The sequence below is a fragment of the Panicum virgatum genome, chromosome 2K, assembly GCF_016808335.1.
Source record: "Panicum virgatum strain AP13 chromosome 2K, P.virgatum_v5, whole genome shotgun sequence".
Lineage (NCBI taxonomy): Eukaryota > Viridiplantae > Streptophyta > Magnoliopsida > Poales > Poaceae > Panicum > Panicum virgatum.
In genome coordinates this window covers 56990524-57006188 of record NC_053137.1, presented here as the reverse complement: position 1 = coordinate 57006188, position 15665 = coordinate 56990524, and the positions used below count along the sequence as shown (strand labels likewise).

General features: G+C 48.7%; 3 protein-coding genes across 4 annotated transcripts; 1 reads left to right on the top strand and 2 right to left on the bottom strand.

The window, feature by feature from the left end:
* The first annotated feature begins 511 nt into the window (after nt 1-511).
* On the top strand, nt 512-2088 carry LOC120688508 (protein EXORDIUM-like 7). The gene has a single exon (XM_039970857.1). The coding sequence runs from the start codon at nt 578-580 to the stop codon at nt 1586-1588; it is 1011 nt and encodes a 336-aa protein (XP_039826791.1). The 5' UTR covers nt 512-577; the 3' UTR covers nt 1589-2088.
* Nucleotides 2089-3546: 1458 nt separating this feature from the next.
* Nucleotides 3547-5212, bottom strand: LOC120696167. Its single transcript, XM_039979307.1, has 2 exons — nt 4239-5212; nt 3547-4153 (listed from the first exon to the last, which is right to left on the bottom strand). The coding sequence occupies exons 1-2, from the start codon at nt 4369-4371 to the stop codon at nt 3786-3788; spliced, it is 501 nt and encodes a 166-aa protein (XP_039835241.1). The 5' UTR covers nt 4372-5212; the 3' UTR covers nt 3547-3785.
* A 2445-nt stretch (nt 5213-7657) lies between these two features.
* LOC120688498 (ubiquitin-like) lies at nt 7658-13112 on the bottom strand. 2 transcript variants are annotated; one of them, XM_039970846.1, is made up of 6 exons: nt 12995-13112; nt 12636-12787; nt 10824-10926; nt 9945-10158; nt 8763-8829; nt 7987-8347 (listed from the first exon to the last, which is right to left on the bottom strand). In XM_039970846.1, exons 1-6 carry the CDS (start codon nt 13095-13097, stop codon nt 8300-8302), a joined length of 687 nt encoding a protein of 228 aa, XP_039826780.1. In that variant the 5' UTR covers nt 13098-13112; the 3' UTR covers nt 7987-8299. The 2 variants fall into 2 exon arrangements, with proteins under 2 accessions (XP_039826776.1, XP_039826780.1); XM_039970842.1 differs by lacking the exons at nt 12636-12787; nt 12995-13112 and having other exon boundaries at nt 7658-8167; nt 8265-8347; nt 10824-11063.
* Between the last annotated feature and the right edge of the window lie 2553 nt (nt 13113-15665).

Below are 15665 nucleotides of genomic sequence, written 5' to 3'. Positions count from 1 at the left end.
TTTTTATTCATTTTGGTTGTAGATATACGTCGTTCTAGAAAGTGTGCAGCCAAGCATTTTAAAACTCAAACACTAAATCAACAAAATTACTTCAAATTGTCCCATAAGAATACTATCAACTTATCATGAAAATGTTTTACGCAATATAGCAGGTTTTAGTTGATCTATTAGCATTTGACAGAAAGTAGTTGTCAAAGTTTCATATTAGAGGCAGTACGATGTCTAAAATGCCATATACATTTTACAATGAAGAATCCCCTGCTCTCCTTCCTGATTCTAAGTTTCTTACTGCCTAATGTTTGCTTCGTTCTTCACTGAAGAGTGAATTCATCAACCTACAAGTTCAGTGTAAAATGTGAAAAAGTTCCTTTTCATTGAAATTTATTAGCCTCATAAGTATCAGTACAAAGTTCCATTGTCTTAGCGCAAGTGACCTGTTTACAACTGCATCCCACTCCTTTTTTCCCTTACAAAAAGCGAGAGGATTCAAACTCAAAAAATCACCAAATAAAACCCAGCTCACTCACTCACCCAAGCCTCCACCACTCCCACTCCACTCCACACATCCCACCCCAAAATGGGGAGGCTGCTCCCCCGCCACCCCTCCCTCCTCCTCGCCGCCGCCGTCGCGGCGATCTGCATCTCCAGCAGCCACCTCGCCGCGGTCCGGTGCGCGCCGGTGTACCGCCCCGACTACCTGGTGGACGGGAACCAGCTGGTGGACATGCAGTACCACATGGGCCCCGTCGTGTCCTCGTCGCCGACCAACCTCTACCTCATCTGGTACGGGCGGTGGGAGCCCACGGCGCAGGCCGTGCTCCGGGACTTCCTCGCCTCCCTCTCGGCCCCGGCCCCTTTCCCGGCCGTCTCCGACTGGTGGGCCCGCACGCCGCGGATGTACGCCGACCAGACGGGCGCCAACGTGACGGGCGCGTTCGCCGTCGCCGGGGAGCACTCCGACGCCGGCTACTCCCACGGCGCCTCGCTCCGGCGCATCGACATCCAGTCGGTGATCCGGTCGGCGGTGTACGCGTACCCGGACCCGCTGCCGCTGGACCCCTACAGCGGCGCGTACCTGGTGCTGACGTCCCCCGACGTGCAGGTCGACGACTTCTGCCGCGCCGTCTGCGGCTTCCACTACTTCACCTTCGCGTCCGTGGTCGGGGTCACCGTGCCGTACGCGTGGGTCGGCAACAGCGGCGCGCAGTGCCCCGGCAAGTGCGCGTACCCGTTCGCCGCCGCCGAGTACGGCGGGGGAGGGCAGGCGGTGCTGCGGCCGCCGAACGGCGACCCCGGCGTGGACGGGATGGTGATCGTGCTGGGGCACGAGCTGGCGGAGATGTCGACCAACCCGCTGGTGAACGCGTGGTACGCCGGGGACACGCCCACGGCGCCCACGGAGATCGCGGACCTGTGCCTTGGCGTGTACGGCGATGGCGGCGGCGCGGGGGGCCTGGTCGGGAACGTGTCCCGCGCGCCCGACGGCAGCGCCTACAACGTGAACGGCGTGAACGGCCGGCGGTTCCTCGTGCAGTGGCTCTGGAACCCCGTCCGCGCCGCCTGCTACGGCCCCAACTCCAGCTACTGACCGACGCCCTGCTCCCTTGCTCTTGGTTGCAAGGAGTGGTTAGCTCAGTTCGTCATGCCATTAAGCTCAATGACATTGCAGAAGAAATCAATGGGATCCTGAATGGCTGCTTGAACTGTGTGAGTTCTGAATTTCTGATCGATCTGCACCTCAGTACTAGGAAACAGTGAGAAAATGCCGATTTGTTTCTTCGATTTGTTTAGATTTTGCAGCATAAAGTATTACTATCGATTTTCCCTGCTTTCTAGCACTTGAATTTGGTTTGGTTTCAGCATGCTGAAACAAAGTGGTCGCCTGCTTGATTGTTCCCGTCTAGCTTTACCCCTTTTGACTCCGCAAGCTTTAGTCTGGTCATCATGGTAACTCTGCAGCTTGGTCTCCTGGCCTGATGACCCTCCCTTTCCTATCCCTTTCTTCTGAGAACCTGTTCCCCCCTCTTACTGTTGTAATTACAGCGGACAAGCATCGAATTAGGAAGTGGACTAGTACAGTTTAAAGGACTTTAACTGTTGCGATTACAGCGCGACATTGGATTAGGGAGCGGAGAAATGTCTTTAATGTTGCAATTACAGTGCACGATTGGATCATGCAGTGAAGGATTATCTTCTCAGAGGTCAGGGCCCTCGCCGGCCTCCGCATTGACATGAGCCGCTTCAACCAGCTCTTGCCGGTACCTGACTGCTGACCAGAACACCGCAAGGCCATGGCGGTGGTAGCATGGTTGCATGAAGTGACGCATAAATTTCGCCCAAAAAAAAGTTGAAATACTGCATCTCAATCTCATCTGGGACTGGTAGCAAGTTACTGACTTACGAGTTTACAACTGCTGATGCTCAAGGATACAGTGTAAACAAAAACAAAAAAACAAAAGAAGTCTGAACTCTGAAGGACATGTTCATATGCATTCTTCAAGAGGTGGATAAGAGCAACTCCAACAAATTGATCTTCCACATTCTCCTTTTTCTCAATATAGGGGATTGATGTTGAAAAAACATATTACAGCAGATTGATTTTCTATCTCCCTTTCCCTTTTATTTTTTCTCAATCTCCAATAGAAAGAGTAGACATCGCGTCACCATTTCCATATAAAAAGTGAGACAAATCAATCTGCTGGAGCACTTCTTCCATATATGTTAAAATTAAAAAAGAGGATTTTTCTATAGAGAATTTCTTGTAAGGCTCTCAAACAAATTGTACTCCCTTCTATGGCCCTGAAACGTTGAAACTCCCTTCTATGATCATCTTTTTATTTTCAGGCCGTGTTTAGATCAGGGGGCGTGTAAACGCAAATTTTTTTTGCGTGGGAATCTTCCCAATTTGAAGTACTAAATGAAGTCTATTTACAAAATTTTTTGCACAGATGGGTTGTAAATCGCGAGACGAATCTAATGATGCTAATTAATCAATAATTAGCGGATGGTTACTGTAGCATCACTGTTGCAAAAATCATGGATTAAGTAGGCTCATTAGATGCGTCTCGCGATTTACAGCCCAACCATACAAAAAGTTTTGTAAATAGACTTCATTTAGTACTTCAAATTAGCAAGATTCCTTTTCAATTTAATGCGTTTACGGCTTTTTTGCGTTTACGGGGTGGGATCTAAACACACCATCAGTCCCTTCTACAGCCCTGACGTTACATCCGTCAGCCTGCTCACGTTAGGTTCCCGGTGTCAAGTATTTAGTAGCTATTTTGGACCGCCCCTGCCTCACTTGCCCTTTCCGAGGCCCTGTTTGGTTAGGGGTGTAGCATGGGTAGCACTAGTAGCACAAAGTAGTATGGAGGTAGCACAAGTAGCACAGCTAGCATAACACTTGTTTGGTTTGTGCTACAAGTTAGCACAAAGCAACCAATTTTGCTACATGCACACAACATACCTTATATTGGCCTATGAAAAATGTCAGATTAAGTATTACACATGGAAAAAAATCATAATATTTTCGTTACAGTACAGAGATCTCACAACTACAGTATTGTAGAATACAATCATGCGCACACATCATTATTGCGGTAATAAAAAAAATGTCCACACATGCACACCGATTATAATTGCCATATTCAAGAAATGGAGACAAACATGACAAACATAACAAACAAAGGTTACAAACGTGAAGCCAAGAGGCAGGCGGCAGCTATCTCATCACGCAGTGCATTCATGTTGCCATCTTCATCCACTGGCGCTGCTGTACCATACTCCTATGGTTCATCATCATTTTCATCCGGTTCTGGCAATGCCACCTCTGGTTCATCCCTATTGAAGTCTACATCATGACTGTCATTCTCTATAATGAAGTTATGCAGCCCACAACAAGCCAATATGATTTGTGTCTGTTTGCGCTCAGAATAGTGAGGGAGACCCAACAATATGCTCCACTTCATCTTTAACACACCGAAGGATCGCTCTATTACCGACCGAATTGAGGAATGAGCTTGGTTGAAGATTTCTTTTTTACCTCGAGCTCGTGGGGCCTGTTTCCAGTCATCTTGATGGTACCTCACTCCCTTGTAAGGTGCTAGATATCCCGAGCGGTTCGGGTATCCCGAGTCCACCAGGTAAAACTTGCCTACAAAAATTTTCCATTGTTCATAAAAACAAATGTAACAGTTTACCGCAGCAATGACAACCCGAGCAAAACCATGGCCACATACCTGGGGGAGGACGAGGAAAATTGTCACTGTACCTATGCAACCTCTTGTAGGACAGTCCAATCATGTGCCGAACCAGGAATCCCAGCTGCGACAAACATGAACCTCCTGTCGAAGTCACATATTGCCAGCACATTCTGACTCTTCTCCTTGCTCCTATTGAAGTATGGTCCAACCTTCTTGCCGGGCACAATCACTTTGACATGTGTTCCATCGATTGCTCCAATTGCATTGTTGAAGAAAGGAGCATACTTGTGGTCTGCTATCTTGGGATGGACTGTACTGAAATTAGGGTCACTTGGTCGGATGATATCTTTAGCTAGGTTGCTAACACACTCTAACACATGCTCAAATTTCCTTTAATCTTCATTTTACCATGTGGACAGTTGCCTATCATACATTGTTCTATCCAAAGGTCGCAGAAAACGAGCGTATTTGATTCGTTCCAATTTGCGTCCGACCTAGGGATTCCTCTCTATGAACGAACACAAATGGAACGACAATGTTAAATAGGATTTATAACAGAATTTATCAAACAATTTTTTGATGTATATTTGATGACTACCATATGTATATTTGTGAACTACAACTTCCAATTACATGGCAACCGTATCTACCTCCTTGCTGGAATAAGCAAACTGGGTACTATAGCAATAGTTTCAATTGAAACACGGAAGCAGTAATATGTGGAGAATGGAAAAATAATTACCGACGAATAATTGTCTGACGTGGAGTCACTGTCATCACCGTCGTCGTCGTCCCCGTCGTCGCCAGTGCCGGAGTTGGAGGAGCTCCCAATGGTAAGCGTGTTGCGAGTTTGGGAGCGCCCACGGCTGGCACCGCGACCTGGCGCAACAGGAGGGGGGGGGGGTACTGCTACGACGAACCGGCCCAGCCAGCCTGTGGCGAGCACGGGTTCTGGTGAGGCCCGTACCCCATGGAAGGTGCTGCCCATGCCGTCGCTGGTGGGGCGAACGTTGCTGGAACACAAATCAAGACCATGAAACATGAGGCGCATGAAACAGGTAGGCTATGTGCATTAGTGGCGGAGATAGATGCGAGTAGGCCGGTCTTACTTGGGGCCGTCGGTGAATTTGCAGGAGTACCCCCAACCGCTGAGCTCGAAGCCAGTCACTGGATGCGGCGCCAGATGGTGGCCGGCGTAGGCCTGCGAGATCGGGAAGTGGCCGTATCCGCCTGCCGTCGGGGGAGGGAAGCCGCCCAAATGAGGCGCCGGCGGTGGCAGATCTGTGCCGGGAGGAGGCATCGGCGCTTGGCCTGACCCTTGCGCGCCGGTGTTGGACAGCGAAGCGCAGTCCCCACCGGCGGCATGGTAGGTGTCCCCCAGGGAGAGGAAATCCCACACATTGCCATCGTCAGATCGAGCCATGACCTCGGTCAGGTAGTGGATGGAGCCGCTTGTTCAGCCGATCTAGTTCCCGGCGTCCATGGGGATCGAGGAAGCAGCGCGCGTGGTGGCCTACGGCGGCGGATGCGGAGAGGCGCCTCCAGAGGGTCCCATCGGCGGCGGCGGGAGGCGCTCCTTCCGTGGCGCGCGCGTGGGGTAGGGGGCCCGGCGCGGATGCGCTCCTGCGTGGCGGGGGGCGCGGCGCGGATGCGCTCCTAGGGGCTGGCCGGCGCGGATGCGCTCCTGGGGGGCGGCACTCGGCGGTTCTTGCGGCGGGGGGCGGGGGAGGGGTGGGGAGCGCTGAGGGGCCGGATGTGCTCCTGCGGGACTCCTTGCGGGGGGGGGGGGGGGGAGCACGGGGGGCCGGCGGCGCTCCTTGCGGGGCGGGGGGGGGGGCGGTCAGAGCGCTAGGAGTGTTGGGTGCCCTAACCCGTGTACACAATGCTGCGTCCGGCGTGGGCCCCACTAGCCCAACAAAACCCATGTCAGCCCGTCTCGTTTGGTTCCACCCGAGCTTCCCGTGCTACACCCGTAACGAAACAGGCCCGAAGGAGCCCCTGCGCGATCCCGCACGCCCCCCCACCCCCCCCCCCCCCCCCCCCCCGAGCCCGCCCGGGCCGCCCCCACCGCCCGAGCCTGCTCTCGGCGGTGGCAGCGGTTACCCCTGCCTGCGGATCCGGCGAACGCCCCATTCCGCCGCGCGTGGAGGATTCGTCCGGGGCCCAGGACGTGCGCGCGGGCGTGGCGGCGGCCTGGTCCGCGCGGGTGCGGCGGCGGCCAAGGTGCGCTCCAGTGGAGTGGCCAGGGAGGGCGCCTAGGACGTGCGCGAGCGGCAGCGGCCAGGGACGTGGCGGCCCGCCCGCCGCCGTCCCCCAGGCACAGCCTCCGCGCGGGCCGACCGCCGCCATCCAGGACCGTCGACGCCCCGCACTCCCTGGAGGCGACGCCGGTGGCGGCGTCCATGGAGGGCAGGACCGGGTTGACGGGGAGCAGGCGCTCCACGCGCGCTCGTCCGGTTCGCTACAGAGGCGATGCTGGATTCGGCGCTGCTGCTGCTAATCGGCGTGCTGGTGGAGGAGCAGAGGTGGGGGGGGGGGGCTGCTGAAGTGTTGCGCCGTGGCTGTCGAGGAGAGAAGAAGGAGCGGAGGCTGCTGCTTGCGTGGATCTGAAAGAGGCGTATCGTGTTTCCATGGCTGGAGAAGCAAGAGGGCAGGCCTTCACGGCTCCGGGCTCCGTCCGTCACGGCAAAAACGGAATTGACTTATATTATGTGATTAACGAATGTTGAAACAATTGTTGTGCATTATGCTATTTTCTAATCTGTTCAAAACGTGGACTGTGTGCTTCATGCCTTCATAATATAATGCTGTCAAAAAATAATACATGTGCAATATCTGTTCTCTGAGATCTGAATACCTATTGGTGGTGCCAGGGGTATTTTTGTCTTTTCACCACCACTTAACTAGAACTTAACTAGAGAGATAACGGTAGGGCCATAGAAGGGACTGAAAATAAAAAATGGCCATAGAAGGGAGTTTTAATTTTCCAGGGCCATAGAATGGAGTGCAGTTTGTTTGAGGGCCTTACAAGGAATTGAGAAAGGGAAAAGATTTGGAGTTGCTCTAAGAGAATTAGAGAACCAGTCTACAATTCCCAAACTTTAAAGGTTCATTCATGTGCCAGACTGCCAGTGATCTATGGTTGTACTGGTTCTCAGTCTTTCCAGAATCACTGGCTGCGGTCTACTACCTTGATACCTTCTCCTTCCTACACAACACCTCAACAGCGATGACTCAAATACCACGAGCGATGTTGCTGGTACTAATTGTGCTCGTCACCAATTACTGACACCAAGGCGCTAGCAATGCTTCAGTGCTAGTGAGTTCATTGCTAACGAGTGAATGCTCCGGAATGGCATCTGCAGTCCACACAAGATACAACAGAAACAACTATCCTACTAATTGTTGCCATCCTCCCTCTACTTCCAAACTGAAGTCCAGTACTCAGAAAGAGAGAGTGACAAAAGTTTTTCATCCAGCCAAAAGAACTTTGGCCGGCCGCAACAGTTAAACCAGTGAAGTTTGCTAGTGTGTACTACATAACCAATGGATGAAACAGAGCCAGTACGGAGCGCAACTCAAAGATCACTTGATCAAATGCACACCCTGTCGTCCTTACCCAACAGCGATGACTCAAATGCCGCAAGCAAGTTCATCACCAGTTACTGTTGCTGCCTTTGAGTTTGTCACCAATAAGTAGCAAGTGCTACCACTGCTAGTGAGTTAATCACTAACAGGCGACTATTCTGTATCATGCATCTGCAATTCACATAAGAGACAATCAGAAACAATATAGATGCCTTTGCCCAACTAATTGTTCTCATCTTCCTTCCAAGCTGAACAACTCAAGCAGCATTCAGAAAACAGTGACAAAAGTTTCAGCATTCAGCCAAAAGGATTTCACTAGATTCTCAGGCATGCCACTGCACGCATTGAAACAGCAGGAGAGTAAATAAGGTTCAGCATGCAGATGGAAACTTAAAATAGGACAAAGCTAACACAGCTCTGATAGATATGCTAAGATAAGTTGGTTCAACTGATGCGTGACACTTTCAGATGGCACTCCAGAATGTCACTTCGCTCGATTTCCAAACCGTTCACGGACCGTTCTGAAACTTGGAGATGAACTTCTTCTTTGACCTCAGCTGAAAAAGAACATTCGGGGGGGGGGGGGGGATCAAAGAATGAACGAACAATGAAATACAATGCATACTGGTTTTACAGACTGTTCTGAAACAGGACGTGGTTCTGCATAGTAGACATAGACCAATAAAGAAACCAGTGCAAGCATTATTTTAATTAATGAACTCTGGTAGTAAACTCCAATAACATCTAAACTAATTCAGCACCATCTATATAACTGGAGTACAGTGACGCCATTTTATATCAACTCTTAAACAAGCATTATATGATGACCGAAGTGATTACCATGGACAATGCTACAAAACCAAGAACATTAACGGTATAATGCTAAGATGAGTAAAACCAAGAACATTACTACTGTTATCCTACATATAGAACATTTGAATTCGATGGCAGGGGAAAACAAGGATTAATTACCTCGTTGGTGTGGCCACACTTCTTCTTGCGGCAGTTTGTGGACCTAAAGGGAAGGCGCGCATAGCAACTGCAAAGACATTACAAGCACAAAATCTTAAGTTCTAATCCACACACAACCATAATAATGCAAAGGGGGTAAACAGAACAAAACTTAGTAAAATGAACAAACATATATTAATGGGAATAGCAAGCTCATAAGTTAGCTTGCATATCTCATGGTTCATACTCGTTTGACAATGAAACAGGACCGAACCATACATGAAAACAAACATACATAGGGCTTAGTTACCTCGATCTTAAAGACTTGAACGAGACATATAGTACCATACACAAAAACACTAAACAGTGAACAAATAAATGTGCTGTGTTTTCCTAGCTCATACGGCAACTGCACATAGCTTATGATTTTTTATCCTAAGATGAAGGATAACTAAGAGCATGTATCAAGCTCCATTTTGCACTTCATATCGTTGCAGTGGACAAGGTAGCTAATTAGCAGTTCAGGGAAATCATTGGATCAATCTCATTACGTATATATCATTTGCAAGCAGTGAAACAGGACAAGATTCTACATGAAACAGAAATTATAGATCAACCTCTTGAGTTCAGTTACCACGACCTTAATACTACAAATTTTGAGGCTGAGCATGCAAGAATGAAGAACACTAAATTCGGAGGATTCCTTGTAGACCAAAGCATTTAACTAAAATTACCAACAATCACAAGGACTTATAATTCGTAGTATATAATAAAATAAAATTATGATATAGAAATACATATCAAGATAAATGTACACGCATAACTTTTATATTCAATCTACATATTTTTGAAATATATGATTCGTACCTTAAAAGGTTTGACTGTTAACTTGCAAATAAGAAACGATTACGCGACAACAATTCAGATCATGTATTCGTGACTAGCTGGAGTAACTAAACAATCCAGTTCAGATCATTGCGCAGCCAAGCTAATTAGCAGTTATCTCATGGCACCAGTCTCCATTACATATTTACATGGCATTGGACTGAAATGAGCTAGATCGACGAAACACACAGCAGGCACACATACAGATCTCTCAAGCTATACCTCGAAGTAGACTAAACTATGATAACTCATATGCCACATGCAGAAATTTAGAGAACAGATTATTGGATAGCAGAATCAAGCAGGGCTACAACGTACCTGCGGCAGACCATCTTCTTCTCATTGTGCTTGCGGGCAAGGTTGATGAGGTCCCACGGTACGGTCATGGTAGGGTAGCCGCCCCTGCCGCCACCGCGGAGGCGAAGCACCAGGTGCAGCGTGGACTCCTTCTGGATGCTGTAGTCGGCCAGCGTGCGGTTGTCCTCCAGCTGCTTCCCCGCGAAGATGAGCCGCTGCTGGTCCGGTGGGATTCCTGCAAAATAAATTGATTAAGCAACGATCTTCATGGCTCCAGTAGGAAGATTGAAATCCGAGTTCCAAAACAGAGATGTGATCAGTTCAAATGATCTCAGGAATCATCAAGAATCTCGGAAGTACAATTAGCAAAGCAGGGGAATCAAGCCCTTTTTTGACCGTATCAAAAGGAAAGTTCTGATCTTTCAGGTTAATATATCCAGATCGAAACATCAAAATTGCTCTGCTGCCTGTTCTAACCTCAGAATCGTGAAAATCGGACATCGCGACATGGAAACGCCATCAACCACATTAATGATCAGTTAACCACCCAACACATCACGTTCAAAAATACAAATCGGAAAACTAGAATATCCCAACGCGCGTAAGGGCCGGTAGCGAACACATCAAAACCCACAAAAGGAGCAAGCTTTCAAGCACTAAACGCGGCTGTGACCCGAAACACCGCAGAGAGAAGGAACCGAGGACGCGACCAACCCAACAACATCGATGATCACAAAAGAACTCGGCGTGCGAGGGAGGGGGTAACCAAAAATATCGAGACCAAAGGAAGGGGCAAGCTTTCGTCCGACTTCGGAGCGACGGAAAGACGAAGAAGCAGATGGCGGAGGAGCAACGCAGGCAGGGCGGCGCGCGGCGGGGCGGGGGTTTGTGGGGTTTTACCTTCCTTGTCCTGGATCTTGGCCTTGACGTTGGCGATGGTGTCGCTGCTCTCGACCTCCAGCGTGACGGTCTTCCCCGTCAGCGTCTTCACAAAGATCTGCATCTCCGCCGGCCGGTCGCCCGCTTCCTCCTCTCGGTCGCTCTCCTCCCCTCCGGCCGGGGCGGGGGTTTTGGGGTGCGGTGGCGGCGGCAGTGGAGAGGAGCGGAGCGGTGGACTGGTGGTGGTGGGCAGGCTCGGACACGTGGTCTCCCTTTTGTAGAGGAGGGGAGGGGAGGTAACGCGGCCGCTACGAAACAGTAGGCTCCCCCTCCCGGCTGGGCAGTAGGTGACAGCGTGACACTGACGCGGGCGCTACGAAACCGCCCCGGAACGGAACGGCGAGACCATGGTCGCCGTGCCCGTACGTAGGCGGCAACGGAACGGAGAAGACGAGGGTGGTGGCTGGGCATGCATGGGCCGGGCTTCTGTCGGGCCGGCCTGGAGAGCGGCCCAGAAGGAATGTGCTGGCCCAGTACTGGACACAAGCGTGTGTAAAGAAACTTATCATTTCTCTGGAATACGAGTATGTTGGAAAATAAATGGAACGATTTGCACACACAAAAAAAGTAAACAAACGGAACGCCATTTCAGGTGGTGCGCTTTGTTAGTGATCGACTTATTTTATTTTTTGAAAAAATGAACTATCTTCGTAAGACATCCGTTTGCGTCATGAGTACATTGATTTGCAAGTCTGGTGAGTGGCGAGTATGAATGCAAATAGTGATGGAGTGACAACAATGCATGAGATCTAGCTAGTTCATTTTGACCGTGTCACTTGCTTCATAATCTTGAGTAGTTCGTGTAAATGAGAATGCTAGATAGCAGGGTACGGTGGTGACCCAAATATGACTAATGTGCAGTGAAATTAAAGAATAATGATCTCACCGCGTTGCTGTGGCCACACTTCTTGCGGCAGTTTGTGGCCTTGGGGTGAAGGCGTGCGTAGCACCTGAAAATCAAAGACAATCAAGAAAGATTTATGAGCGTCGATTCAACTGCTAAACAAAAAACTGAGGCTGAACATGCAAGAATGGCCTCACTGTTGGTTTGAAAGGAAGTGAGCCTTCTCATATCTAAGATTAGTAACATCATATTTGCAGATAGAAGAACAAACTTGAAGGATTTAGCAGTTCGTAAAGAAGACAAATCCGCATACTAAATGGTTCATTATTGTAGACCATAGCATTGAACTAAAAGTACCAAAAGGCAACAATCACAAGGACTTATAATTTGTAGACCGAAATGTAGCTTTGACCACTGCTTTCTATAATAATAATATATATAATTCAATAAAACTATGATATTATGAAAATAAATACCATGGCAAATGTATATGTACGAGCACCTTGGTGTGACCGGTAAATTGTAAATAAGAAATAACTGCGTGGCAGAGATTAACATTTCAGATAACAGATAATGTGTTTGTTACTAGCTAGAGGGGAGTAACTATACACAATCCAGTTCATATCATTGAAATTGCTCAGCCAAACTAATTAGCAGTTTTATCATTGCAGAATAATTCTCCATTACATGGCATTGGGGACTGAATCACTGAAATGAAGATCGACGACACACACAGCTGGCACACATACAGATCTGCACGAGCAACCTTGACCTAAACTAAACTATAAGCATTCATGGCACTCGCAGTTATTTTGACAACGATTAATTATCAGATAGCAGCAACAAACAGGGTTAGTTACAACATACTTGCGGCAGATCATCTTCTTCTCATTGTGCATGCGGGCAAGGTTGATGAGATCCCACGGGACGCGCATGGTGGGGTAGCCGCCCCTGCCGCCGCCGCGGAGGCGGAGCACCAGGTGCAGCGTGGACTCCTTCTGGATGTTGTAGTCAGCCAGGGTGCGGCCGTCATCCAGCTGCTTCCCTGCGAAAATGAGCCGCTGCTGATCCGGCGGGATGCCTGCAAATTTCCATGGCCGCCGATCAGTTTACACCACCAACTGCAAACAGCAAGACCATCATGCGGAATTATTTCTTTCAGGCTCCTGCACCGCGTCGCATGCAGGCTAGGAGTGGTGGATTGATTCCAACGGGATCAAAGGTAATAAAGTAAACGATCAAAAGTACAAAGAAACGATTAAGATTGAGGCGGCGGTGGATGCATCACCTTCCTTGTCCTGGATCTTGGCCTTGACGTTCTCGACGGTGTCGCTGCTCTCGACCTCGAGCGTGATCGTCTTGCCTGTCAGTGTTTTCACAAAGATCTGCATCTTCGCCGGTGGCTTGCGATCCCGGTTTGTGGCGACGGCGGTGGTGGTGGTGAGAGATCAGAGACGAACTGTATAGAGGAGATGCGTTCGGTGGCGGCGGCGGACGTGGTCTCCTTTATGTAGAGGGGGGGGGGGGGGGGGGGGGGGGGGCGTGCCCGTTACGGAACCCTTGGGAGCGGCGAAATCCATGGCGCCAGCGACGCCGCGAATCCGGTGCGCGCGTCTTTTTTATTTTTATATTTTTTCAAAAAAAATTACAGAAATATATTTTTGGTTTCAGATTTTACAATTCTATACCCCTACCGCCCGGCAGGGGGCGGCAGGCTCCCGCCCCAAATATAAAACTCCGCCCCTTCACTCGCGTCCTGATTTTCTGCCCACGAGATCCAGAGAGGGGAGAGGGAGAGAGGAGGGGTGAGTGAGATAATTCCACCGGCGGAGCCCTGCGGATTTTGGATCCTGAAGCGCCCCGACCCGAAGATCAAGGCTAAACCATGTATTAATTATCGAATAAGGTCTCCGGCATAATACATGTTACATCAAGTGGAGTCCAGAGTCATACAGAGCTTTATTTAACACGTACATGAGGAGTAAAGTGACAACACAAAGCTACACAGAACAACCATAGGATAACAACTAGCATAACGACATGCAGGACTAGCTCTTCATCCATCACGGCTCCACTCGAAAAGCTTGGGTGCGGACACGATCTACTCGTAGTCTTCTGGCACAAAGTCGGGATCCTCTAGAGAAAAATCAACAGGAGTGAGTACAAAAGTACTCAGCAAGCTCCACCTCACCCTACGGGAGGGGAATGACATGCATGACGCACATTAAGCACAATGCATTAGCAATGCAACTAATGGTATGCAACTCTTCCCGACACCACCCACAGTAGGTAGCTCACTAGTTGTCAGGACCACACCGTAGCCTGTCCATACCGTGGACACGGACCATTCAAATGGATTATACACTCTGCAGAGGTTGTACGCTTTACCCACACGCACTTCACCGTCCAGAGACGGCTCCGTCATAGCCGACACCCAGCCGTGGTAGAGCAATCATTTAATCAACCAGCAGTATTGTCATCATCATGTTCCACTTGTTACTCTGTGTGACCGAAAACATTAAGCAGTCTCATGCCGTGAGAGGCGGACGATTCTGAATCGGATTTCAACCTGGCCAGGGGAACCTAGACCACACGTATGGGAACCAAGTCACCCACACAACATTTCCCCTTTCTTTCCAGTCCGTGGATCCGGGTCACCCTCCCCGACTACAGAGCCCGACGTCTCTGCACCCGTACGTCCGGACAAAAATAAAACCTACTTCTACCAAGAGGGTGAATGGTCGTTCCACTCGCCGGTCCAATCAGGTACTTCAGCTTACCGATTACCATATTTCTCGGCATGTGGCTAGTACTTTCAAACGCTTAACGAAATGAGCCACACACCGCGACCTTAGCCATTTTGCCTACACCAGCGGGGTATCACAACTACACAACCCCGCCCGTTGTCCTTATATTTCAGCAGGAATTAAAGTCAGTAAATTCCTATAACTCGCGAGAGGCAGGAAACCTCTCGACTTTTACCGTACCTAGTTAGCGGGGCAACTAGTCGATAAAAAGATCCGGGTGACAAACATAGGTACCTAGGGATCATGCACCTAAGGTTTTCGATCAACTCCTAGAAAACGTAAATGCGCAATAAAAATTATTACAACATATACAAATAGTTAGATGAATATAAGGCGTAAAATAATGGGATTATGCACCGGGGCTTGCCTTCTTGGGCACTGTTCAAAGGTAGCCTTGGGCTCTTCCGAACATTGGTTCGGGTCTTGATTCAAGTCAGTATAATTAAGAGAGACACTCTCCGGAGTGGTAGTATTCGCGGGCACCAACTCGTAATCACCGTCGAGTAGATTTATCGTTTCTATATGCATGCAGAAATGATATTGTTACAACATGATATAAACATATTTCTTTCCTTCACTATAAAGTTGTAGTCCAGTATAGCATGTGTTTGTTGTGGTGGTCTTAGTTAACTTTATTTTTTTGGGCAATCGTTTATAGAGTAGTTCTTAATTTCACTTTACTCCATAAAAGAGCTGTGTGGTTTGATTTTGATTTTTATCATTACAACATAGTATGCTTTCACTATTTCATAGCAACCAATTTACTCATGAGCTAGTGATGAAAAATTTAAGTAGCACAGATCAGATACTCTAACATCTATGGTATAGTTTTCAGCATCTAACCATAAAGTAATTAACCATAACAAAGCATGTAAGTAGATTACTCTAGTTGCTTCATCTTTTTGCACAGCAAGTCTGACATGGGTTCTGGTGCTACAAATTTTATGAGAGCATCTACCAACCATCTACTCAGTACTGTAATTTTTCCAGATTTTATTCACTTATACAGCTGAGGTAATAAAAAGAACAAAAACAACAAGCCGTTAACTAAGATTAATTTTCCAGAGAGTTGTGCTAGGGATATGATTCTCAAATTTTTACCAGAGCCTACTAATGATCTTAACATACTCCAGAAAAATTATTGAGCTTTAT